Below are 27,642 nucleotides of genomic sequence, written 5' to 3'. Positions count from 1 at the left end.
AGTGAAGTTCTGCTACAACATGGCGGCACCCGGCCGGCTTCAACTTCCGGTCGATGGATTACCCCCTTGGTAGTAGAGGAGGTTGTCGCAGTGTTAGAATGCCTGGAAAACACTGCTGTGTAAAAAACTGCTCCAGTGTCTCACACGATCGTCGTGGGAACTGTAGCAACCATTTGTTAAATTTTTTTCGTTTTCCTAAATGGAAAAAGCATGAAGGAGAGCATGTCTCCGATGTGACAAAGAGACGTTGGATTTCTTGGGTTGCAGCTGTTAGAAGAAAGGACATTACTTTCGACCGCATCTCCGACTCGATGAGAGTTTATAGAAGTTTAATGTAGTACTGACACTAAAACTGTAAACTTGTTTTTTTTTTTTCACACAGTAATTTTAATTTTGGGTGAACTATACACACTACTGTCTCTATCCACGATATATTGTTGCATTTTTGTATTGCGATATATTGTGACACAATATTGTTACAGCCCCAATTGACACTACTTCCTTTGAACTGAATTTCATCACTGTTTGATTCAGAGCTCCTGTACAGCAGAAACAAACTTTGTTATTTTCCTATTATTAAGCTGCTTTGATGCAATCTGGATTGTAAAAAGCACTATATAAATAAAAGTGACTTGACAAAAAGTGAAGCAACTTACCTTTGCCAGTACAACAGTGTTTTCACAGTTTGGGGGCTTGTAGATGACCAAGTCGCGCACCCAGCCGCAGCAGAATGTCTCGTAACTTTCCAAGGATTTCAGGCTTTTGAATTCTAGCATAGTGTAATAACTGATGCCAAAAACCAAGTAATTAACTATTTCCATATACGTACAAGGTGGTAAAGAGTCTAGGTCTCTGTTCCATTCAGCTGCAGGCAGCTCGTATGGGTCGACGTTTTTAATATCAGCCAATTTCTCCAAATAAGTTAGCACTACCTCTGTTTGGCATTGATAGTAAGTTTCTCCCTGTAAGGACCCTTTTCTTTTGCCGCATTCTTCTCCATTTCTTCTTAATTTATATATTATATATATTTATTTATATATGTATATATTATATAATATATATATATATATATATATTATTTATATAATTTCTTGTAATTTCGATCCGTATATCCGTTTCAATTTGTATCCGTCTCTGTATCGCTCTTACACTGTTGCCCCTGGCAACCAATAGCGTGTCCTCCCAAAATGGTGGGCGGCCTCAATTCGTCACGTGACAGCAAGCTACCGTGACGCATGTCCTCATTCTCAATACAGTTAAATAGGCCAAGGGACAGAGTTCAAGATAAATCTTTTCATCTTATTACTGGAGCTGCCAAGTTGCTAAGTTTAAAATAATTATTAAACAGCAAGCACGAACTAGGCAAAAGTGGCAGCCCTTGTCCATTTTCATTTACTCCCTCAAGTGAACTATATTAGTGGAGTAATCTAGGGAATAGTGATTTTGAACACAGCCTTGGACAAGACGACCTGCTGTTCAAAGTTTAAACTGAGCATCAGAATATGGAAAGAAAGGTGATTTAAGTGACTTTGAACGTGGCATGGTTGTTGGTGCCAGAAAGGCTGGTCTGAGTATTTCAGAAACTGCTGATCTACTGGGATTTTCACACACAACCATCTCTAGGGTTTACAGAGAACTGTCAGAAAAAGAGAAAATATCCAGTGAGCGGCAGTTCTGTGGGAGAAAATGCCTGGTTGATGCCAGAGGTCAGAGGAGAATGACCAGATTGGTTTGAGCTGATAGAAAGGCAACAGAAACTCAAATAAACACTTGTTACAACCGAGGTCTGCAGAAGAGCATCTCAGACACACCGGTGACACTCCTGTCAGGAAACTGAGGCTACAATTCACACGGGCTCACCAAAATTGGACAATAGAAAATTGGTAATTTTCTAAAGAACTTTCAAAATAATAGCACTATATATGTGCACAAGCATGATTAGAATGCTCAATAATGCTCCCGAAACATATTTGGAGGTAGCCTATGCATATTCAAACAAAGCTTGAGTGCTGTAATAAACAGCTATGATGAGTGGGTCATTAAGGGGTCAGAACTGGAGTTGACGGTTGATAGAGCCCCACTTTCAAAATTGCCTTGCCATTATTAAGAGCATCAGGGCATGAAGAGAACTGCATTATTATTACAAGTACACACTCACATATGCTGTATCGACAATGTCAACTGTTTCTTAAGCACAACATGCTTTTGCTAAATGCAGAACGATGCCAAACATAAAGCGGAGTAAATGCATTATTGATTCACTGACCCTGGGTTTGGAAAATAGCCCAAATCTTTATTCCTGAAACAAGGAGAATGAGTCTATTTTTGGGGGGGATGCTAAAGCTTTTTCCTTTTGTCCAATGTCACATGATTTTTAAGTGAGGAGATGATTGAATGCACTCAGCAATGAGGGACGTACAAATAATTTTACAAGTTCCTGTTGAGAATGAATATGCCTTTTCAATCGCATCTAATCGATAAAGGTTTTTGGTTGATTAAAACTGTCTAAATCGTTGTATCCATTTGATAAATGGATTTCAAAATCAATGCACACAAAGGCCTTTATTCTTGGGAATTCACAAATAAAATATGCTTTTCATTCACGTCAACGGACAGCAACTTATTGGCTTTCTATTGTATTTTTTCATGTCTCACTTGACATGGCTTTGTAGAGCAGTTGATTTTAACTCCAAGACATCTTGAATCAAAGAAGGCACATCAGTGAATGTATTCCTGAAACATTTTCCCTCCATTTGCTCTGCTATCCTCTGAGCACTTATCAGAAGGCAGAGAAGCATTCAAACCCAGCATGCTCTATCTTACTAATCAATCAATATATTTAAAGCTTTCCGTTTATATCTCTTGCAAGGCCAAGGTCTCTACATACCTGTATTGATAGTTTGGATCCAAAGTAGAGCAATGGAATTTCAAGAAAGCATGTTGAGTCAATAACCGTCAGCCTTCTCTTGCTCCTCTTGAGACCCGTAAGGGTTTTTAAAATACCCGATAATGCTGCTGGCAGATTTGTGGCTTTGTGGGCTGTGTGCCAGTGTGAAACTGTGTAGGGCAGCAATTTCCTGCCAAATGATGTGTGGAATGAGTCCTTCCTAGCCGGCCCGACACCCTGACCTTGCCCCTTTCCAGCATGGAGGTGAAGAACTGAACAGAAATAACCATGCGCCACTTTTCGTCAAACCACTGTCATTGAGCTTGCATACATGATTTATGGTGTTTACTAAATCAAGCATCACTACTACGATTACTCATAGTTAAGATTAGTGATTTCTTCCCCTAAATCTGAGGGCAGAAACAAAGCATTTTTACACCATAAAACCCAATGATTCTTTGCACGCTGAGGAGCTGTTCCTGTTGCATTTTCATTTGACCATCACACTCGGCAGCTATTTCATGCACGTGTGACTGTCGTAGGCCAGTAAGAGCTGTGCGTGCAAACCTCACTCCCCTGATCTCAAGAGGGTTTAGTAAGACCAGTTACATTTGGTGCCGTTGACCCGGATGGTAGTGAGGTTTAGGGAAGTGAGTGTAACAGATGTAGGGGAGTGAGGTTTAGACACACATATCTCACTGGCCTACATCTGTTACACTTACTTCCCTAAACCTCACTCCCCTGATCTCAAGAGGGTTTAGTAAGACCAGTTACATTTGGTGCCGTTGACCCGGATGGTAGTGAGGTTTAGGGAAGTGAGTGTAACAGATGTAGGGGAGTGAGGTTTAGACACACATATCTCACTGGCCTACATCTGTTACACTTACTTCCCTAAACCTCACTCCCCTGATCTCAAGAGGCTCTCTGCTAGAGACGCTAGAGACTGTGGTCTTTAGTGTCCTTGTTAGTGCGCCCGCTCCCGCGCCAGAGAACACGGTTCGAATCCCGCTCAGAGCAGGTTGAGTAGGACTGGTTACACAAGTGCATTTCTAACTGGAATACAAAAATAACACATTAGCAATAACATCTGACATGACTGGTATCATATATGTTTTCTTACCCTCAAATAATGGTTAAAAATGTGTAATGCTGTGTAGAAGGCTGAGCACACGTTTTGTAAGAACGCACTGCAGATATTTTACGTAAAATATTTGTATCTAATTTGCTCAGCAAGACAGTTGTAGCTCCGCCATGACAGTAGTTGAACTGAAAGAGAAAACTGACCGTAAAGCCTGGAACACACCAAGCCGACGCCGACGAACTAGCGCCGATGAAAGCCGACTGTGTTGTCGCCTCTCGTTGCCTCTCGTCGGGGTAAAAAGCTGCACTTGAACACACCGAGAGAACTACAGCCGACTGTCAGGTAGAATGCGCGTTCTGCGCCTGCGTGTAAATGAGACAACTGTCTATTTCTGCAGATATATTCTCTATATTCGTCATTCAAAAAGGGGAAACCGACGCTGCCGGCTGCAGATATACACATACCATAAACAAAGCAGTGCGTGCTTACCGTTTTGAATATCAATCCTGCTAAACACTTTCTTTATTCCACTCCGCTCGTGTTAATATTGAAATATTCGCCAAGGAACACCCAGGTAAGATGACGTAACATAAGAACAGCCTTCTATCTGTAGAGTTTTGACTTCTTTGCTCGCTGGTTTGCTATTATTCTCGTGCATGACTCTTTCACTAAGCTGAACAGCCAATCATAGTTCCCTCTTTCACCGACGGCCCGACGCCGATTCAACATGTCGAATCGGCCGAAACAAAGCCGACGAGGACCAATTTCAGCCGACGGCACGGAACCGTGCGGAACACACCGAGGAAACTCAGTCGGCCGACGCACAAAAACTGCCCGACGGCCGACCGTCGGCTTGGTGTGTTCCAGGCTTAAGATTTAATGCCCGTTCACACCAAGGACGATAACAATAATGACAACTCTAACTAAAGTTTTAATAGTCATTCTAATTCTATGAGAATAGGGAAGTCAACACCAATTATAACGATAACAATACTGGAATCACTTTCAGAATTTCTTTTTTCCAGCTGATGAATGACAAACTGCAGCACACGCTTATAAACAGAGCGCTAGACCTTATTCACAGCTGCGCCATCTTAGATTTTTAATGGGAATAAAAGCAAGGCTGTGAGGGATTGACATGCATCTCTTAATTTATTCATTGTATTCTTCGTTGTTATTAAATGTGTTTTTGGATTGTTCTGCTGACGAAACACTGTAAAAATATCTTTCCGAGAAATTTCAGTAGACATTCATTCCTTTTCTGTTAATTGGTCAGACATACGAATTTCAGAACTCTTCAGAACACCCTAGCAAGCACATAACAATGCATTAAATATAACCAACCACACACATATTGCAGCGGTGACAATTGAACAAACTCTAGTTTGAGGCTACTCTTATGTACAACTTTTTTAGGTGAAATATTAGGTGGCAAGCATTTCAGCAAAGGATCACACATGTCAAACATAGTTTTATTTTAACCTCTGAGAGACAGCAGGGTTTCTTTGCTGACTAAAATTCTCTACATATCTGAAAGATAACAGATAGATCATTTTGTCCCAAGGGCAAACTGATGAGAAGAAGCCAGAACTGCTGTAAGTGCAAGACACACCACTTTTATCTCTGTGCAGTTTGTCCATGTGAATGCACATAGAGACGATAATTGGACTTTTTGATGGTCTCTTTTAAATTCTGAAATCCATTTAACACTTTACACACTTTCATGGAGTGGAGTCAAATCTTTTCATAGTCTGGGGTTTTTTATTTCTGCAAAGAGCCCATTTCTCAAAATGATGCTATCTTTGACTCAACTTCATCTCTGTATACTCTGCTGAGGCTGACTAGTTCTTTTGGGGGAAAGTACTGCATCCACATTATATTCTAGATTACATCAAATTTAGAAATCCCCAATCTTTTATTTGACAATCAGACCAGTCACGCACCCTTGTGTTGAGCAGATCCCCGGTGGACATTTACACCTGTTGCTGACAATGTGTTTGTTTCATTTTCCTCTGTTCATGTGTCTATTTAGCCCTCTGAGAAATCTGCCTGCCCTTTTCCAAGAATGTTCCAGGTAGTATTTTCTCCCTTGTGTTGGATTATTATAGCACCATGGACAAGTGTTCAGAAGGGCTGAAAGGTCTTTAGAACGGCCTGTCTCATCATCCCAACATACTATACATTTCAAAACATGGACATGTCAATTGATTTAGCCCATTTACTGTGGCCCCAAAACAGCACTTAAGTCACACTTAAAAATGTATTAATTGCATTTCATTGGTGAATATATCTGAGAATTCTAAGCTAAGGCCATGTTTACACTATTACATTTTCGTTTTAAAACGCATAACTCTTGCTACGGTTACGCCTGGCGTTCACACTAAACTGAGACTTTTGGAAACGCTGCAGACCCCGTTTTAGTTTGAAAACTAAGGGGTTGCGTTTCAGTGTAAATGGATTAAACCGGTGGCTGAATCCGAAATCACCCCCTATACCCTCAAATAGGGCATTATTTGAGGGGACAGCCATTTGTAGTGGTGTCCGAAACTATAGTGGACGTTACCGAGTGCAGTCATTCCAATCCCACATTGCACTGTAATATCAAGTGTACAGCCGATGTACGCTCAACGGCTGTCCGAATTCGCTTACTCGTTTTTATTCACTCCTTCAAGTGAACTGTATTAGTGGACTAACGTGGGGAATAGTGATTGAGGGTTTAGGGGGCGATTTCAGATTAAGCCAAATGCTGCGTCCCAATTCGCATACTATCCGTCCTAAATAGTATTCGAAAATAGAATTAGTACGTCCCAAATCGTAGTATGTTGAAATGAGTGTCCCAAAGAGACCCGGATGGTCTACTATATCCGGTCAGAATCCGAAGTGCAGATCGATGCGCACTCTAACGGCTGATATTGCCCACAACCCATCGCGCGTTGGACGAGGATTCGGTTAGAACTACAAACACGAATGAAAAGTGTTCAAAAACTACAGACATGGAGGGGCGCGCGAGTCCGACGGTTATGTAGAGAGGTTTAGATAAAGGGGTTTGAGTGATTAATTATCAGTATCTAACCTGATGAAAATGTATTTATTCAATGTTGTCCACATTATATTGCATCTGCAGCAGCATTGTGAACTTTTGCAAAGATACGTTTAGCCATTAACTTTTAAATGCATTATTATATTCAAATTCCAAACACATGAAATGAGAGCCAAACACATGAAATGATGAGAGTCTCCGCATGAAAGACCCATGACTGGCAGATGAACGTGCAACAACAATTCTCTCCGAAATGGTAAGAAGTTATATTAGATTGAATGGAGGATTTTAACTGTGACGAGTGGTTGACAGGGCAGTTTACGGTGAGGATGCACGCGACAGATCTGTCCGTTAAAGATGACGAAGTAGTATGTCCCAAAGCAGGGGCGTCATGCAAGCCAAAATTCTGGGGGGGCACAATCTGAGACGTTGCAATTGTTTTCTGACGGGTGATATGGATCATGTTAGGAGGGGTCAGGGGGTTTCTCCCTCTGAAATTTTTTTAATTCTGGCAGCGAAACATACTATTTCAATGCAGTTTGGGAGGGACAGAAATACCTTAACGGAGCTAGCAGCAACCCTCCTCTATCTGAGGACTAAGTTAAAGTATATGTGTATCTTATATGTGCATTATAAGATGTTTTGAAGGCCAAAAAAACTGGATACAAACAGCTTTAAAACCATGTCACGCAGCTGATTATTTTTCTCTCATCTCCATCACACTTTTTCTCTTTGTTTTTCTCTTGCCCTGTCTCTTACCCTCCAAAAGTTGAGCTTTGACTGATAGGCTTTTCATTTTTGTCTGTCAGTGAAGAAAGTAAACATAGGGTCAACTGATAGGTTGATTTATGAATCATTTTCTCAGACGAGTTCATTTACTGAAAGCTACTAGGAAAGCTAGGTAGCCTAACTAAGTTTATTAAATTCATTCACAGTACACATTCATTATTGATCTTATACAGGGCCGTAGACAGGGCTTTATAATCACAGAGGTCCTAAATTTGAGGTGGGTAGGGGGTTCAAATTTTTTATTTCTCTGATATGTGCATTTCAAGACGTTTGAAGGCCAAAAAAAAGGATAAGAAATAGCCTTAAAACCATGTCAGCGGACAGTAGATTATTTGTCAATACCTGCTCTCACCTCTTATTCATCACTCTTTCTTTTTCTCTCAGTCTCCTGATCTTGTCTTCCCCTCCTAAAGCTGAGCTTTTTTACTTTACTTAAGGCTACAAATTGTACTATATTAATTCTCAATATGTACACATTCATTATTAATCTTGTGCCTAACAATGAAAACGGCTTTTCCCCTCACAATGACAGTAAACTAATTATTAGCCTACATTACGAGTCGCGTTATAGGCCTATTTTCAGTTCAAAATGGCGAAATTAGACAAAAGTATATTCGTGTGCCTGATTATTTTTGTCATTCGTTTAACATTTATGAACTAAAAAAACTGTCAAATATGAAATGTTTAGTTTAGCTACTTACATCTCGCACTTGACTGTACACTGAAGCGTCGAGTCTCACTGCTAAAATTCGCTTCTGTGAACATAAAGCCCGCCTACTTTGATTTCATTGGTCATCTCAAATTTTCTGACATTGACGAGCAGTGACAGACCAATGCGGCTCAGATGAACTCACACACACACACCCTGTCCTGTTTCTGACGTGCGCTCTGCTCGGCGCCGCTGCGGATTGAAGACGAACAACGTGCTGAATCTGATTATAACAAGACTGAAGAAATAAAAAATTATCAGGGAGGAAAAATCTGAGGGGGCATGTGCCATGCACTTTGAATGGGCATGACGCCACTCTCTTTTGCTACACACTCAAAAGTATGTACTTTTTCTTCACAAAAAAAGTACATACTTTTAGGGCGTAGTATAAGTAGGCGAATTGGGACGCAGCAAAAGACTTTTGAAAACGAAGGCGTGGCTGCCCACATTCGCTCGCTGATTGGGTCTTCTGGATCATTGCGTTTCGGTCAGCTACAAAAAAATGCAATTGTATAACCTCAGAATAGTTAATAATCTGTTGAAAACAGTTGTGGTGGTTATTTTAATATTTTGTGGAAACCATGGTACATTTTTTGGTATTCTTTGATTTCTCAAAAAAACATTTATTTGAAAAAGAAATCACTTTGATCCATTGAATGCATCCTTGTGGAATAAAAGCGTTAATTTCTTTCTTCTTTTAACATTTTGGTATATTATTATCAGTTATAGAATACATTATTCTTGGACATAGTTTCAATTTATGAGTCAGAGAGAGACGGAGTGGTTAAATAGGCATGATGCCCGTTTGTACCACTGGGTGTCTCTGTTGGAGTTCGTATCTGTGACTAAGAAGTGTGTGTTACCTCTGTGTGGTCATTCTATATTTGGGTGGAGCTTTTTTCCAATTCACCATCCCTAAAGTCATCATTATTATCTTAAACCTAAATTGAATTCTTAGGGCAAAACATTAATCGGAGAACTGATAAAATCGGTTCTAATGTGTTGAAATGTGGTTTTGAGTCCAATCTGACCCTCTGGAGGAAATCAAATCCCAGTATAAGTTGTTGTTGTTGGCCTAGCACTAAAAGCCTTCCAGCTGCAGCAATTACAGACTTTTGTTTTTATATATAGAGACATGCTGGGTATGCAATCTGTATCTAAGGGTATTTCTGGAGCGCTGCGAGTTATGAATGCACTGCTATTCAAGTGTGCCATCTCCTCATACTATTCATTACTCAGAAATAATATTTCAGGTTAATGGTGCATATTATGCAAAAGTTTCACAACACTGTAATCTTGGGAACACACAGCTCTGGAAACCATCCATCTAGTGGCTATTGTAATGCCAGACTCAGACTTCGCCGCTAAGACCGATGACCTTTCCATGATCAAAACTGAAGTCACATTTAGATGGATTGAGCAGTTTCACAGCTTGGTGGTGCATTAAATCTGGGGTTTATGCAATGCGGCATAATGCCACATGGGCCTGACACAGACGTGCTTGGATTATAACACTTCAAATGATCGTGCTTCTCATCTGAATTTTTCATATAGCTAACCTGAGCAAGTATTATTTTCTTCTTTCTCCTTTAGTGTTTCTTTTGGTAAGGTCTTTTACTACCAAAACAAAATCAGCAACACCTCAGACACCTTGAAATATTCACAGAAATCTTCCCCATCCACCTCCTCCTCCCACCTCTTCCCTGACTGCTGGTGACTTTGCCAGCTATTCCACTAATAAGGCACAACCAGTTCTCATAAGTCTCACTTACCCACAACTAACCTCCATGCGCACACATTCCACACTTCCTTCGTAACTTGGCTGCCTGCCAGATCAATGCAAGTAATATATTTTTATTGCAGGGTTAACAGAGTTATATTACTGCGTGTAACATACAGTATAATTTGTATTGTTTAATAAAACATGAAAAGTAAGTAAATTAAAGGGTTAGTTCACTCAAAAATGAAAATTCTGTCAGTAATTACTCACCCTCATGTTGTTCCAACCCTGTAAGACTTTCGTTCATCTTCGCAACACAAATTAAGATATTTTTGATGAAATCTGAGAGCTGTCTCACTCCTTAGGCTGCTATAGGTTTGCATCTGCCAGCACAGGAAAGTTAGTCAAGACATCGTTAAAATAGTCCAAGTGACTACAGTGATTCAACCTTAAGTTAATCAATACATACATCAATACATTTTGTGCGCAAAAAACAAACAAAAATAACGACTTTATTCAACTTTTCATTTTCTTCTGTGTGGGCCTCTGACGTGAGTTCACGAGAGCGCCACGATGCATGCGTGAGAACTGAGAAGATGACACTCACGATCATTTGATGGGAAAGTGTGAAAGGTAAGCCATTCATTTTGATGCATTGTAAGCCACTCTTGAAAGAGTTGTGTTCAATAAGCTCTTTGGCCTTTTGCTCACAGAACAACCTCCTCGACAACAACCATGCAGTCTGGCTTCAAAAGTGTAAACTCCAGAGACCTCCCTTGCTGAAACTGTACGGCTGGCAAGAGCAAACTCCAACTTGCTCGACTTGGGCATCACATGTAGTATGGTACTTCGGTGCCTTTAGTCTTACCTCACAGGCAGATCTTTCAAGGTTTTAATGGAGAGGAGGGATGTCTGAGTCACATCAGCTAATCACCGGGGTGCCTCAAGGTTCAGTGTTCGTTCCTCTTCTTTTCTCCATCACAACCTCACTGGGCACGATCATAAAGGCATATGGCTTTTCCTATAACTATTGCAATGCAGATGTTTGCAATGTTTAATGACCAACTGAACTTTTCCACCCATATTTCAAAACCAGCCTGGTCTTTCAGGATCACACTGTACAACATCAGGAAAATCAGACCATTCAAGTCAGAGTATGCGGTGCAAATTCTTGTCCAAGCTCTTGTCATTTTAAAGACTGGACTACTGCACCACTCTCCTGGCAGCCCTTCCAGCCAGAACAACTAAGGCCCTGTTTACGCCTGGTATTAAGATGCGTTTTGGTCGATCGGATCACAGGTAGACGAGGGAGACACATTCCCGTTTACACCTGGTGTTTTAATCCGTCTCTTTTGTCCACTTTCAAACACTTCAGTCCTGATTTCTTCGAGGGAAGGGTCTAAGGGCAGGTAAGTTGACTTTTTCAGATCTTTCAATTTAATGGATGAACTAAGCTCACGCAATTGATATATATTTGAACAACCGGGGGGAAAAATGTTTTAAAACATACAGAGAGCAGCAGCTTTCAAAGCTGAACACGGTGAGTGTGTGTGAACATTGTGCTTGGTGCGTTTTTTATCTTTAAAACAAACTTGGGGTTTCAGCCGACAAGGTTTAAATCCCGTCTGGCTTGCGCTCTCCCCATAATATTTACGCACAAGGTCAGTCGGTGGAGAGTAGATGGTCTTGTGGCTGTTCGAACACATTCGACCACATGAGCGTTTACACTACGAAAGCAATCCGGTCGAATGTGCTTTCGACTACTTCTGGAATTGGTCGAAAAAGTGGACAAGCTCAAAACGTTTTAGACCCCGTTTACACCTGTATTTAGCGTCATACACTTGTGATCCGATCGACCAAAACGCATCTAAACACCAGGTGTAAACAGGGCCTGAGCATCTGCAGATGATCCGACCAAAAATATATCACTCCTGATCTCACTCCACTGGCTCCATTGCAGCCAGAATCAAATGTAAAGTTTTGACACTGACTTTCAGAACTTCCACTGGAAAAGCACCTCCCAACCTCAATACACTCCTACAAATGTACGCTCCCGCCCACCAGCTAAAGTCACTGAATGAGTGATGCCTTGTCGTTCCTTCACAACGAGGCTAAAAGTCACTCTCCAAAAGTTTCACCCTCTCTGTTCCTCTGAAATGAGCTGCCAACCTCCATCCGAACTGCTGAGACCATCACATCTTTCAAGAAGCAGCTGAAGACAGACCTCTTCCACAAGCACTTAACCACCCCCTTAATCCAACACACACACACACACTTTCCTTCTCTGTAAATCTCTCTGGCTTGCTTCCTAATATTGTCGTACAATAAACTTGGCGTTGTATATTACGAATATTGTTGCCTCCTTAATGAATTGCTTTTGTTCCTCTCTTGTAAGTCGCCTTGGATAAAAGCATCCGCTAAATGCATGAATGTAAATGTAGATATTTTTGTTCTAAATTAAATTCTTTTTACAGAATATTTTCCCAAAAAACATTCCTCCTGCTCACTATTTGTTGGCCAAAACAGTTCTCCAACTGAATCACGAAGGTCTTAGTAATTAGGGAAAAAAGTGTAAGACAGCCAAAATGCTTTGCTTCCAATTCTAATTAAACTGTCAATTTGTGGTTTGATAGACCGGTTACGGAGAATCTCATCCAAAAGTGTAATGTTTCACTCCATGCATGCTAAATTTGGTGTAAAAATGATAATCGTGCCTGGCTCTGAGTGTTCCAGTTTTTACTCTCTTTCTCCCTGCTTTATGTTCCAGCATTAATTTGATTGCCTCATTTACAGCCAGCGCCAGTGCTGTTGCCAAGGATACAGGAAACATTTTTATTTGTCTGTTTGTATCCAATCTTTGTATAAAGCTGGCATTGAAGCGTTGAAAAACTACAAACAAATGACACAATTGCTGGGGACATAAATTCATGGCAATCATCAATGACAGAATTATTGGCACATTAAGCTACTCTGAAGAAAAAGGGGCAAATATAATTTTTTCGTCCTTTTTGAAGCAAATTTTTTTAATATTCACAACAAATGACTGAGTGCTTTGCATGCTAATGAGATAACAAATTAATATCTGTATAAAATCCAATAATCCAATCATTGCTCGCTTGGCACTGTGACATTCAGCATTTAAGATGCTTTTCTCCAGCGTCACGGTTATAACCAAAGATGTCCAATATCACACTATCAGGTTATTGCATGGATTTCTGCCTTGTATACATAATTTTATAAGTGAACCAACGTGACTTCACCAAGTATACCCAAACTAAATTTTAGTGTCCTGTCCAGAAATGTGTTCCTTATATATAATGCTCATACACTGCTCTCATTATAGCTATATAAGAACAAATTTTGGAGCAACCACAACCAATGATATATGGATTATGATCTGTCAGGTTATAATTCACTTGGAGAGCACGTGTGCTGGTGGTTTATCTCATGGGTTGAGAGTTAACCTCGTCCTCCTCAGTCCCATCCTTTAACATCTTACCAGCAAACAAAGATGGTTAAAGATGTTACAAAGTTGTGTCATCATCTCTCAAATGAAGAGGGGAAAAAAGCTTTAATTCTGTTAAATTAGGCCAGGTGTTATATGGAAATGTGTGTGTGTGCGTGTGTGTGGGCTGGTAAACCATACATTATGGGGACCAAAAGATTGCAATATCCGAAATCCTTGTTCTTGTGGACTTTTTTTTGTTGGTCCCCATAAGGAAAACAGCTTATAATTCATAGTGTTTTTTGAAAAAGTAAAAATGCAGAAAGTTCTCTGTGATGGGTAGGTTTAGGGGTAGGGGATAGAATAGGCGATACAGTTTGTACAGTAATAAAAATGTTATTACATTTTTTATTAAATATAAAATACCAATAGGCTAATATAAAACAGACATTTATGAATACATTATGAAGAAAAAAAGTAATATATGTACAATGATGGTCTTTGTTTCCCCGTAGACCACGTGTTCAAGTGTGTGTGTGTGTGATTTTCAATTTAACGTGTTTTATCGGCAGGATTGTATACAAATACAATATTCCCAAAGCGTTATACACAAAACAAGTAATAAGACAAAGAAATATACAATAAATGTTATTAAAATAAGGTGATTTATAATAAATACATATAAAATAACAATAGGCTAATATAAAACAAACCTTTATGGATACATAATGAAGAACAATCTAATAGGCTACATGTACAATGTGATTATGATGATAAAGGCAGTAGTTGGTTTTTGAGAGTCTGCAGCTGAAAAAATCATTTTTGCTGCAATTTATGGGTAACAGTTCTAATAGGCACATGCTGACTGTAAGTCACAAGACAACTGCGATGCTTTTACAATACTTAAGGTAGATTGAAAATAGCAGTGTAATACGCAAAACGCAAACCAATGATGTCAGTCTGTTATTGAACGGCTGAGCGGAGGAGATTGTGGGTGTGGCGAAATCGCAGGCAGTGCCCAGCCAGGCAAAATACAGGTCTGTCCCAGCGGTCAAATGTGCTGTTTATCATGAGCCCGGTTTTTTATTATACGGTTTTGTAATATATATATATATATTTTTTTGGAAATTGCTTTCGAAATAAAATGTGTAATTCTAATCTCACATGTCTCCAATTATATTTTAATACAACCAAATAACTAAACTGATGTACGCAAAACATTTCTCTTTCACAATCATAATCTCACATTTAAAACTAGTTTAATAACGTTACATAATTTTGATATAATTGAGGGGTGTTTTTTTTATTTTTTTATTATTCAGTTGTTGTTTTTTTATTGGAAGGAGGCCCCACGAAACTGCTACCTCATTTTCGCGTGGAAAGTCTCCGCCCTACTGCTAGTCTGAGGCCGTCGGCTTCCTCTGAAGCGCTTGGCTGGCCATAAGCTGCTAAATGTTTCTTCTATTCCTTTATATTTAATACAGACCACAGGAAAATAGATATTATTCCAGGACAGAAGTAAGATTGCGGAGTGGAAAGGTCGAGGAATACCCTTCTGCCGGATTTGCGTCGGCGCTGTGGCACATTTGTTCAGCACTTTAGCTTCAGAAGCTAGCGGTTGGTGAGAGTGGAAGCATCGGCACGAGTAAGAAGAGCCTCTCATTCGCCCATTATAACACACCTCAGCACCTAGTTATGCACGGACTGACGGTTATTGTCTCCGTTCGCGTTTTAGATAGCTGGAGTGCGCTTATAACTCGTTAAAAGTGTTCATTTTGCAGAGTGAAAGTGCATGGCGTGTGGCCGCGCGCGGTGGGGGATGGGCGCTCAGGTTCCTCGCGCTGTGTGTGCACTGCAGTGCACGCGAGATGGACGTTGACAACAACTTGCTTGCTTTTAACCGATTAGTTAGCTGCGTTGCTATGGAAGCAGCCACGTGCTGAAACTAGAATCGCTCATTTTTGCACTTGTTTGGGGAGTCTTGTTGTTTCCGGTGACGTTTGCCCACGACGATGCGCATTTAGCATAGAGGGGCATTTAGCCGTAAGCTCAAAATCGAATGACATCTAATTGCGCTTCCGGTTGAGTGTTAGCGTGACAGATGTTCAGATTAGATATTTTTTTGCGATGTAAATATGGCCATAACATTAGGCATTTAATTACTTTAATTAAATGGCTTGTTATACGTACTCTGGAAAGGTAATTGTGTATTTTACTGAGAATACACAATTACGTGCATTCACAAAGACGTGAATGCACTAAAATAATTAGTAAAATTCCATCAAGTAGTACTTTCATATTATGAATTAATAATTTTAAATGAGTAATAACTTTATATATATATATATATATATATATATATATATATATATATTTCTTAAACTTAAATTTAAAATTATTTTGATTTTATTTATGAATACGAATTACAAACTAAATGGTCCATTCCCTTGTTCCATTAATATTTTTACAAACTGTTTTATTATGCTGTGTTTTTTTGTACTTATTTAAAATGAATTCATAATATGAATACCGGTAGTATACAAGGGTAATTCAATTGAATGGAATTTTCCTGTTAAATGAATTGTGTAAATCTTGAAAAATTCATGTTAGCTTATAGTCAAAAGGGGGGATTGTGTGTCCTCAGTAAGAGATGCTTTGTAACAGATGAACTTGTCTTTCTTCATACAATGCACAACTGCTTTAAATCCGAACGGATTTTAAAACGCTAGGCATCATCAGTGTTGCCAGATTGGTCCAAGTATGTTACCAGAAGCTCAAAATTATCGTATTTGGAAGAAAATTATCATACACAAGTCAAAATTTCAGAATACAGCTCTTTATCTAGACCAACAACTTTTTGAACATTAGCTTGTGAGAGAGAGAGTCATTCTCCACGATGATTGGCCGAGAAGACATAAAGATGGAAGACATGCGTAACACCACGTTCACGTTCTCCTCACAATCATGATGGTAGGCGTAGGATCCACAGCTAGATCAATGAGTATAGAAGCTCTGTGATTACAACGACCGTCATTTGAAGTGTCACAAAATTCTGAAATTATCGTACATTATGGGGATTTTTTCATTATTGATCGTACAGAGGTCAAAATTATCGTACAAATACAATAATTATCATACGTCTGGCAACACTGGGCATCATACACATGCCGACTTTGTGAATGGTTACAGAGAAAAAACTGGGGCATTGTACACTAAACCAGGGTTTTTCAAACTGGGGTCCGGTTTAAAAGTTAAACATGCAAATAAATAAAATAAGATTAGAATTTAGAATAAAATGCACATTATCATCATGTGTAGATGTTGGCAATGACAGTGGTGCCATATTTAGAAAGATCATGGCCTTTCAGAGCATTGATAATTAATGACTGTAATTGGGGTACTCTCTCAAATGTTATGGTCTACCTTCTGCTTGTGCTTTGAAACATGAATAGGATAGTTGTGGATCATTAGGTTATTTCCGGGAATGTTAAAGTTATTACCAAACCTGGAAAGTTGCCACATTTCTGGGGCAATTGAAAAAAAAATTGGTCTTAGTCAAGTCTAAATTGTTGCTTTTTCAACAAGCATTTATTTTACACTTGTATTCTGTTAAACTATTGACTAATTATAGAGGGGGGAAAAGGCTGACTGTAAATCTGATTATAACTAATGCAATGTTTTATTGACAGGCAGATTTGCCTGTGCTCCCCTGGATGGCAAGAGTATGAACATCTAAATATCACTTGGTTGGTATCATGGTGAGTCAGTGCCACATCCTTCTAAATCATCAATGTCTTAAATTTTACCCTCCAAAAATTGAAAACAGTATGAAGTCTGAAATATCCTACATCGCATTTAAAAAATAGCTTGCAAAAGCCCTTCACACACAGAACACATTTTTGCAGGTGAGTGAAGTTAAAAAAAGGCAAAGTCTTGAGACAGTAAAAAAAAAAAAAAAAAATGTAAGTTTAATTTATTTGAACTTGAGCGCCTCATTTTTAGAACGGCGTGTAATATGCGCGAGACACTGCGAAAGACGTGAGACGCGAGCGCAACAGTCTGGAACATGTTTACATTGAAAAACAATGGAAAAGTAGGAAGCGTGTTCTGTGTGACCCGGCTCTAACTGCTGTTGCTGTTGAGATGAAGGATCTTTAGGCATGCGGAACGATCAGGTCATCAAATTGTTGTTGTTTTTCTTCAGAAAACGAATGTACTGGATTGTGTGATTTATTATGAGTGTAGGATAAGAGAATTTAGTGTAGAGTAAAGTCGTTTAGCCAGTCTGATCTTACACTGCTTAAGAGGCATTTCATTAAGTCGTATAAGCCTGTTTTATTTGGTTGTGAATTGGCAACCTGTTGACACTCATAAACAACAGGGATTCTTATCATATGATGGGTTGCTGTTATACTTGAAGGCTTATAAGACTGTGAAGGAGGCTTAAAGACCGAAATAAGCAGCTGAATGAATGAGTACACCTGGATCATTTCCTCTTGTTTAACACTAACTCTTTAGCTCTTGTTTCCCATCACAACATCAGTCCCTACAGTGTAGCTTCTTAACCTGTTCTTTCCAGCGGTGAGCAAACGGATGGAAAATTTCCCCAGGGCTCAAAGGGGCTTCTGTGAGAAAGTTCAGTCAAGAAGTTTAGGTTCAGTTTTCTCTTTGCTTAAAAAGATATTGTTTAAGGAGACCAAGAGCAGGTCTGTGCTCACCCTGTGGTCTGTGTGGGTCCTAACGCCCCAGTATAGTGACTGGGACACTATACTGTCAATAAAGATGAGACGTTAAACCGAGGCCCTGACTCTCTGTGGTCATTACTGCACTGGCGCTGATCCGGAGAGAGCAGCTGCCATGTAAATGTACAGTATGAAGCAGCTTCACAAACAGTCCTTTCAACCACACAGCATCATTATTTGTGTGTTACAATACAAACATTCAAATAACGGGATAAAAGTTTATAGTTTGGACACTTATAAGTATTGTATTGCTTATCGTTACAACAGGAGTAGGCGACAAGTTAGTGTTTACAAAACTGTTTGTCATTGAATCATTCATTTAAAAGATTTATTCACAAACGCAGATTCGTCCAATAAAGAAACAAGTCTTTATGAATGAGAAATTCAAATAATTAAAAAAAATTTAGTTCAAATTAATATATTTTTAATTAACATTTTGTCAGAACCTCTAGTTTCCCCTTCAGAATCGTAGAAGAATCGGTCTTCATTTTACACAAAACAATCGTTATATATATATATATATATATATATATATATATATATTGCTTTTTACCTTATCAAAACAGTTAAAAAGCAGCTGGTCAAATTAAATTCACAAAATTATCGATAATAAATAAAAACATAAATGTGAAAATGTATTCAACCTTACATGCAATGAATTTAAGTAATGTGCATGACTTTTTTTGTTAATAAATGATGAATGTTTTTAAAATTGCTTTAGAATATAATTTTCTTCTTATTGATGTTGAAGACAGTTGTGCTGCCTAATATTTTTGTTGAAACCATGATACATTTTTACTTCAAGGTTCTCTGATGAACAGAGTTCAGAAGAACAGCATTTACTTAACTGTACTTTTTTTTTTGCAGTGGTTTTTGTCACTTTTGATCAATTTAATTAATTCCTTCTGAATGAAAGTACCGTAATTTCTTTTCTTTTTTTTAAATAACCCTTTTGAACAGTGGTGTATACTGTGTCCAGAGTTGTTCTGATGCTCTATATGCTGTTTGTGAAGAACAGTAACAGAAAACATGTCTTGTTATTCCAGGCTCCACTCTCGCCCTGACCTCTTGGTTCACCCAGGATCCAAAATGAGCGTTAGCAGTGATGAGGTCAATTTCCTGGTGTACAGATACCTGCAAGAGTCAGGTGTGTATGTGCATCGACCCTCTTCACTTCAGTTAACAGCTCTGTGTAATATCCTGTTTCATATCGCATGCAGGGGTAGTTTTTTTTGTTTTGTCCTGTCATGTTTATTTCCAAAGAACTAATTAATGGTTTAACCACCTAACAACCGGCCAGTGCACCATAAAAACACTCAGGACAATAGCAACTCCCTGGCAGCATCTTAGGAAATATCATCCACATTTTCTTCAGGAAATGCAAAAATGTAGTGTTTTATGTGCTGTTCTTTAAGAGTAAGGTTTAATAAACCAAATTAAATGTCAGTTATCAGAACTAATACCAGTGCCATTTATACAAACTATTTTAACAATTTAACAAATACACATTTGATACTGTTATTGTAATATAATTTATATACTATTATAGTTTTATTAGTAATTTGTATTATTTATTAGATTTGTGTGTTAGTTTATATAAATTGTTATTTATTAGTTTTAGGTAATTTAGTTACTTTTTGCAACTAGCTGAAATAAAATGTTAAGATTTTTTTTATGGTTTTACCTATCGATAATAGGTAAAACTGTGAGCACTTAACTAGTGTTGTCAAAAATATCGATATTTCGATAAATATCGATACTGAAATATCTGAACGGTACCAATACTAATTTCCAGAAGTATCGATACTAGCCGAGCGGTCACTTTCACTTCTCTCCAAAGGTGCGTTGACAAACACCACACGTGACGCACTCGTCTCATTCGCTCTGGTTAAATAGCAAAAGTGAAGTGAATGGAAAGATGGCGAGTGCGGCGCCCCCGCGACCGGCTTTGGTTGATTGATAAAGAACACCACGAGCGGGCATGTCGGAGAATAGCGCGCACACGCGTAAAAAAACACTCCGCGAGCGGGCATGTCGGAGTCGGAGAATAGCGCAGACACGCGCTACACACCGCGAGCGGGCTGCGGGCACCCAAAAGATTGTTTGACTATCAATAATCCCTCACATCACTCATTTTTTAAAATTATTGTATAGGTGAAAACAAGCTCCAGGGGTACCATTTAGCAGCATATGCTCAGGATCAGGGGTGTTTGTTGTTTGGACAGACCCTGCCCCCACTGCTAAAAAAAATCCTAAAGGAAACACTGTAACTCTTCTCATTTGAACTTTTCTGAAACATTAACCAAGATGGTAGTATTGTTGTTGATATGAGTCTGTGTTGTCTCGTTTTTTCACCGTAATTCTTTAAGTTAACATAATCTGACTGAGGAATCTTAGACAAGTAAATATTGTAACTGTGGTCAAATGTAAATTAACTGGTGCCTATTTAACTTTATTAAAAAATTATTATTTAATTCTGCAATTTGCCTTCATTAGCGATTATCATCAATTTGATTACACAGATATTAATTAAACTAAACAGCTAGACAACGGCATCTCTGAATTCAATAATGAAATGCCTTTAAAGGGGTGGTTCGGAATTTTGGACATCGGGCCTCATTTACAAGTGAGCCTTAGTGTTATTTATCAGTAGAGACATTTAAAAAAAAAAAATCATCCAGTCGTCCCAGTTGCGTAGTTGGCCGGTGCTAGGCTAGCGCGAATCAATGGTACCAGTTTTAGCCTGCCATTAAAACAGTTTTACCCACTCCACAGTAAACTAAAAGCACATCATTTATAACGCCAGACTATCGATGTAAATGTCTGTTGAGAGAATAATGTTAGAAATCAAACTACCCTTTCATCGCATTGCAATATACTTTGTTCCCTGTATTTATCAGCATAGTCTACAGCAGCGGCGGAGTGATATGTTACCTAGGCAACCGATAGAGCCGGTCCACATGACAATCACGCAAGTGTATTTACCTGCCGCTGACACTCGTCATCACTACAGAAACAGAGCTTATTTCAAGAATAAAGCAACAAGACATATAATTATGGCCACGTTTGAAAGCCATGACAATGTTTCGACTTTGAAGACGATGAAGATGAGGAATGTGTGTTATTCAACGAACCATACATGTATGAGCCGGATATATATATTTAAATATAATGTATTGCTACACATTACATAAAGACAAATAAACAACTTTAGTCGATTGTAAAGACAATAGCCCTACAATGTTTGACAGACTGTTGGACCAATTCATAAAATAACTAACGTTATACCGTTAGTTACACTATAGTGTCACTCTCCACAATGCATTGAACTGTAACGTTATCTCCACAAACGTTGTCAGTGTCGATCTATCAGTTATGAAAGACTAGCTTCATTAGCTAGAGGTTAGAATAGCCTAACAAAAGTTATTACCTGTTCATCATCTGTAGCTGTTGGTGCATCGGGAAAGACGGCTGGAACTGCATTCAAACTCAGTGACTTTTTATCGTTTCGATCACTTTGTACAAAGTCGTCTGATCTAAAATGATCGCTACAAATTCGGGCCTTTAGTAGTGTCTCTGTCGGTGTCTCCTTATCCAAGCCTGCAGCAAGAAGCCACAGTTGGTTCCTTTCTGGATCTCTTACTGGAAATCTGTGGAAACTTTTTGTTGACCATCTTTTTTTTTTATTTGTACAATTTTTAAAAATACAGTGAATAACCATTTTGCCAATTCTTTCAATTCTGATCGAATGTTTCAAAATCGAGGCTACTACTAGCTAACTTGGCGTTCCGTAGTGCGATTCTGTTGTGTTTACTTTCCGGCACAGTACTACTCCCGGAGCAAAGTAAAATTCCGCCGCTGCTGAGAAACTAGTTCCTGTAAATGTAATGCGATCATTGAAATATATTTTGATATGTCAAACTACATTGAGTAGTTTGATTTCTAACATTATTCTATCAACAGACATTTACATCGATAGTCTGGCGTTATAAATGATGTGCTTTTAGTGTACTGTGGAGTGGGTAAAACTGTTTTAATGGCAGGCTAAAACTGGTACCATTGATTCGCGCTAGCCTAGCACCGGCCAACTACGCAACTGGGACGACTGGTTGATTTTTTTTTTTTTAAATGTCTCTACTGATAAATAACACTAAGGTTCACTTGTAAATGAGGCCCGATGTCCAAAATTCCGAACCACCCCTTTAACTTAAAATTGAATGTTTAATCTTATTATTTATACATTACTGACACTCTATCCTCCAATTTGATACTTTTAAGTGCTTTTTTGTAACAGTATATTTTAATCTTTGATAACAGTAGGTAATAAAAATACAACGGATCATGTAAGCTCTGGTCCAATTAAAAAATATTAACAAATAGAACTCAGGACATTTTTGTTCATGTAAAATATACCTCATTGTCATGTTCTAGACTTGTTATATAGCTTTAAATTAAAAAAAATATCCCTTAATATTGTGGCAGTTTTTCTCTCTGTGGTATCGAAAATGGTATCGAATATCGATATTTTTCAAGGTATCGTATCGAAGTTAGAAATTCTAGTATCGTGACAACACTACACTTAACTGCAGCCAGCTGAAAAAAACTTTTATTCTAGCTTTTACTCTCCTGAATGATGGCTAAAACTTTGTATTAGAAATATTTCACCCAAAAATGTAAATTCTGTCATCATTTACACTCCCTCATGTTGTTCCAAACCTGTAAGACTTTCATTCATCTTCGAAACACAAATGAAGATATTTTTGATGAAATCTGAGAGCTTTCTGTCTCTCCATTGGCATCTACACAGCTACCACTTTGATGCTCATGTTTGATGAAGTTCATAAAGAGATCATAAAACGAATCCATATGAATTGAGCGGTTTAGTCCAAATTTTCTGAAGAGACTCGATTGCTTTATATGATGAACAGCTTGAATTTAGGATTTTACATTTAAACATTGATCAGCGAACATAAGCAGAAGTAAACAGAAGGTAAACTGAACCTGCTAGATGCACAAGATCAAACCTCTTGCTGAAGCTCAAACGTGCTGCGTAACATGAGAATGAACCTCATTGGTTCTTGCAGAAGCTCAAACGTGCTGCGTAACATGAGAATGAACCTCATTGGTTCTTGCTGAAGCTCAAACGTGCTGCGTAACACGAGAATGAACCTCATTGGTTCTTGCTGAAGCTCAAACGTGCTGCGTAACACGAGAATGAACCTCATTGGTTCTTGCAGAAGCTCAAACGTGCTGCGTAACACGAGAATGAACCTCATTGGTTCTTGCAGAAGCTCAAACGTGCTGCGTAACATGAGAATGAACCTCATTGGTTCTTGCAGAAGCTCAAACGTGCTGCGTAACATGAGAATGAACCTCATTGGTTCTTGCAGAAGCTCAAACGTGCTGCGTAACATGAGAATGAACCTCATTGGTTCTTGCAGAAGCTCAAACGTGCTGCGTAACATGAGAATGAACCTCATTGGTTCTTGCAGAAGCTCAAACGTGCTGCGTAACACGAGAATGAACCTCATTGGTTCTTGCAGAAGCTCAAACGTGCTGCGTAACATGAGAATGAACCTCATTGGTTCTTGCAGAAGCTCAAACGTGCTGCGTAACATGAGAATGAACCTCATTGGTTCTTGCAGAAGCTCAAACGTGCTGCGTAACATGAGAATGAACCTCATTGGTTCTTGCAGAAGCTCAAACGTGCTGCGTAACATGAGAATGAACCTCATTGGTTCTTGCAGAAGCTCAAACGTGCTGCGTAACATGAGAATGAACCTCATTGGTTCTTGCAGAAGCTCAAACGTGCTGCGTAACATGAGAATGAACCTCATTGGTTCTTGCAGAAGCTCAAACGTGCTGCGTAACATGAGAATGAACCTCATTGGTTCTTGCAGAAGCTCAAACGTGCTGTGTAACACGGGAATGAATCTCATTGGTTCTTGCTGAAGCTCAAACGTGCTGCGTAACATGAGAATGAACCTCATTGGTTCTTGCAGAAGCTCAAACGTGCTGCGTAACATGAGAATGAACCTCATTGGTTCTTGCAGAAGCTCAAACGTGCTGCGTAACATGAGAATGAACCTCATTGGTTCTTGCAGAAGCTCAAACGTGCTGCGTAACATGAGAATGAACCTCATTGGTTCTTGCAGAAGCTCAAACGTGCTGTGTAACACGGGAATGAATCTCATTGGTTCTTGTGGAAGCTCAAACGTGCTGCGTAACATGAGAATGAACCTCATTGGTTCTTGCTGAAGCTCAAACGTGCTGCGTAACATGAGAATGAACCTCATTGGTTCTTGCTGAAGCTCAAACGTGCTGCGTAACACGAGAATGAACCTCATCGGTTCTTGTGGAAGCTCAAACGTGCTGCGTAACATGAGAATGAACCTCATTGGTTCTTGCAGAAGCTCAAACGTGATGCGTAACACGGGAATGAACCTCATTGGTTCTTGCTGAAGCTCAAACGTGCTGCGTAACACGAGAATGAACCTCATTGGTTCTCACACGTCAAGCGAACCTGCTTGAGCTTCCATTTACTAAGATGTTGATGTTACCTGAGTTGATGAATGTTTATATGTGAATAAAAGCCTAAATTAATTCTGTTTCTTTTTTATCCACATTATTAAGGCAAACTAATTATATTAGTTTTAGCAGTCAAGAATAAAATGTAAACAAAAATATCTTCTTACACATGTCATGTGCAATGTAAAAGTGTAAACGTAGATCAACATCTGTAATAAGTAGGGGTGTAATGGTTCACAAATTTCACGCTTCGGTTCGATACGACAGGGTGTCAGGGTTCGCTACGTTTTCGATACAGCAAAAAGAAAGAAATGCCAAAGAAATTTCCTTGATCTTTTTTTTACAAATAAGTGTGGGTTTTCCTACATCATTAAATATGAAATTTTTGGCGTTTTGAAGTGCTGGAAAAAGATGTGTGACGTACTTAAGCATTTGACTATTCCTTCCAAACTTCCATAGTTACAGTCAGTGTTACTACATTAAATCCATGGTGAATGTTGCTGATCTGTGGACTTAAAGCCTATAACTTGTTCATTCATGGCACAATGTTTCTCCTGGTTTCCACGTCAGCGCTGTTTGATCCGTTAATAACGGAGAAATGTGAATGCTTCTCACTAGATCTCGCAGCGATGTTATTTCTTCAGTGGCGAATTCAAATGCTTCCTTTACTGGATCTCTTAACGCTGTCGCTTGATAAAGATCGGCTCGCGCTGCATTGGTCCAAACTGATGAACGATCCGTGAAGTACAAAATAATGAGTAGCGCAGTTTCGTTCTGCTTTCATTACGTTTGCCATTTGATGTTGGGCAACGTTGTGGTGGTCGCGCCAGCACCGTCAGGAAAAAGGGTCCAACAAATAGTTCGGTTTGTAATGCGTACCGAACGGTTCAATACAAATACGTGTATCGTTACACCCCTAGGACAATACAAACCTCTAAAACTGTAAGAGTACCGTCGATAAATACCGATACCGTTTTATCGCCCAGCCCTACTCTATGAACTTTTTGAAGCGTCAGTTGCGTTTCAGTTGCGTTGCTGTCAACGGAGGGACAGAAATCTCTGATTTCATCAAAAAGATCTTTATTTGTGTTCAGATGATGAATGAAAGTCTTACGGGTTTGGAACGACATGAGGGGAAGTAAATGATGACAGAATTTTTATTTTTGGGTGAACTATCTAAAAGCGCTTCTCTTAACCCTCTGGGGTTGTTTGGCCCAAATGGACCCGAATCATTCAAATAAAAAATGTTAAAAATCACAGCTTCATCGGAATGGTCCGAAATTTGGTGACTTTGTTGGTACTTGGTATATGAACACCCAAAAAAATTGGGGACAGGATTTGAATAGTCTAAGTGGCTGTAAAAAAAATAGTCACACTCAGGACCTTCGGGTCCAAATGGACCCGCCATAGGAAATGAATGGGAAATTGGCAAAAATGTGACAATACAGAGTTTTTTTGTGTGTACAATCTACAAATCCGCCACGATCCAGAAAAAAGGACTCAACAGTGAAGGGGAGAATCTATAAAACATCAAGAGTGCAAAACAGACACACACACACACACACACACACACACAAACACACTTTTATACACATACACAGTAATAAATTCAGATTACATCAATCTGTTTTGAATTTTTAAAAATCACAGCTTCATCAGAATGTTACAAAACTAGGTGACTTTTATGGTATTCGGTATGTGAACACACAAAAAATATTGAGGTCATGATCCAAGCATGCTAAGTGGTCGTCACACTTCTGCTCTTTGGTCAAAAATGACCCCCATAGGAAATGAATGGGAAATTGTCAAAAATATGAAAACACAAGAGTTTTTTTGTGCATACAATCTACAAATCAGCCAGGATGCAGAAAAAAGGACTCAACAGTGAAGGGGTGAATCTCTAAAACATCAAGAGTGCAAAACAGACACACACACACACACACACATACTGTATTATATATTTATAATAATCTGTATTATAAAGTTAAACTGGCACTTCAAATTACCATTTAAACCAACCAAACAAAAAAAAAAAGACAAAAATAGTCTTTGAGAATATGTTATTATATTTTAAAATCAACAAACTAAAAAAAAATAGGCAAATATGTGCAAAAATCACTAGAATTTGCAAGCCTTTCTACAGAGAGCTGTAAATCCACTAGTGGTAAAAATGTGCTATTGCGTGATAAAAATGCTCAGTGTGTCCACCAGATGGCATCTATATTTTTTCAAAAATTGCTTTCATGAGGCCTAGGCTTCACTCTAAAATGTAATACAGCTTTGATAAAAAAAAAAAAATATCTATTATGTTCAATGGGAAAAATGGGTCATAATTATTGCATAAATATTAATTATAAATCATAAAATATCTCAAAACACCAAAAAAGAAAAGAAAAAAAAGTATTAAAAAAAAGTAAAAAAAAAAAATTATGATTTTTTTTTAAATATGAATCTTGCCCTTTGGGTCCATTTGGACCCGAACACCCCAAGTGTGACTGTTAAACGAACAACCCCAGAGGGTTAAAGGTGGGGTATGTGATTTGGAAAACGACCGGCAGATTTTGAAAATATACAATTCAAATGGTCCTACCTTCTTTCCTCCAACGCCGGCTCTGACTCCACCCATTCGAAGTACATGGACGCGCAATCATGCACGAGCGAAAACTCAGATGCGCGAGAGATTGTAATGACGATTTACTAC

At 38.8% G+C, this 27,642-nt stretch overlaps 1 protein-coding gene across 1 annotated transcript in view; it reads left to right on the top strand.

The window, feature by feature from the left end:
- Nucleotides 1–15,054: 15,054 nt before the first annotated feature.
- The window catches only part of tbl1xr1b (TBL1X/Y related 1b), a 28,871-nt gene continuing 16,283 nt past the window's right edge, over nt 15,055–27,642 (top strand). Inside the window, exons 1-3 of the mRNA XM_056264077.1 lie at nt 15,055–15,316; nt 17,361–17,429; nt 19,460–19,560. Of these exons, the coding sequence (XP_056120052.1) occupies nt 19,503–19,560 (58 nt within the window). The 5' untranslated portion in view covers nt 15,055–15,316; nt 17,361–17,429; nt 19,460–19,502. The remainder of the gene's footprint in view (nt 15,317–17,360; nt 17,430–19,459; nt 19,561–27,642) is intronic.

This window comes from Rhinichthys klamathensis, unplaced genomic scaffold, assembly GCF_029890125.1.
Source record: "Rhinichthys klamathensis goyatoka isolate OS25496 unplaced genomic scaffold, OSU_Roscu_1.1 h1tg000011l_1, whole genome shotgun sequence".
Lineage (NCBI taxonomy): Eukaryota > Metazoa > Chordata > Actinopteri > Cypriniformes > Leuciscidae > Rhinichthys > Rhinichthys klamathensis.
Note: the sequence above shows the minus strand (reverse complement) of the source record. Positions and strands in the feature narration are given on the sequence as shown.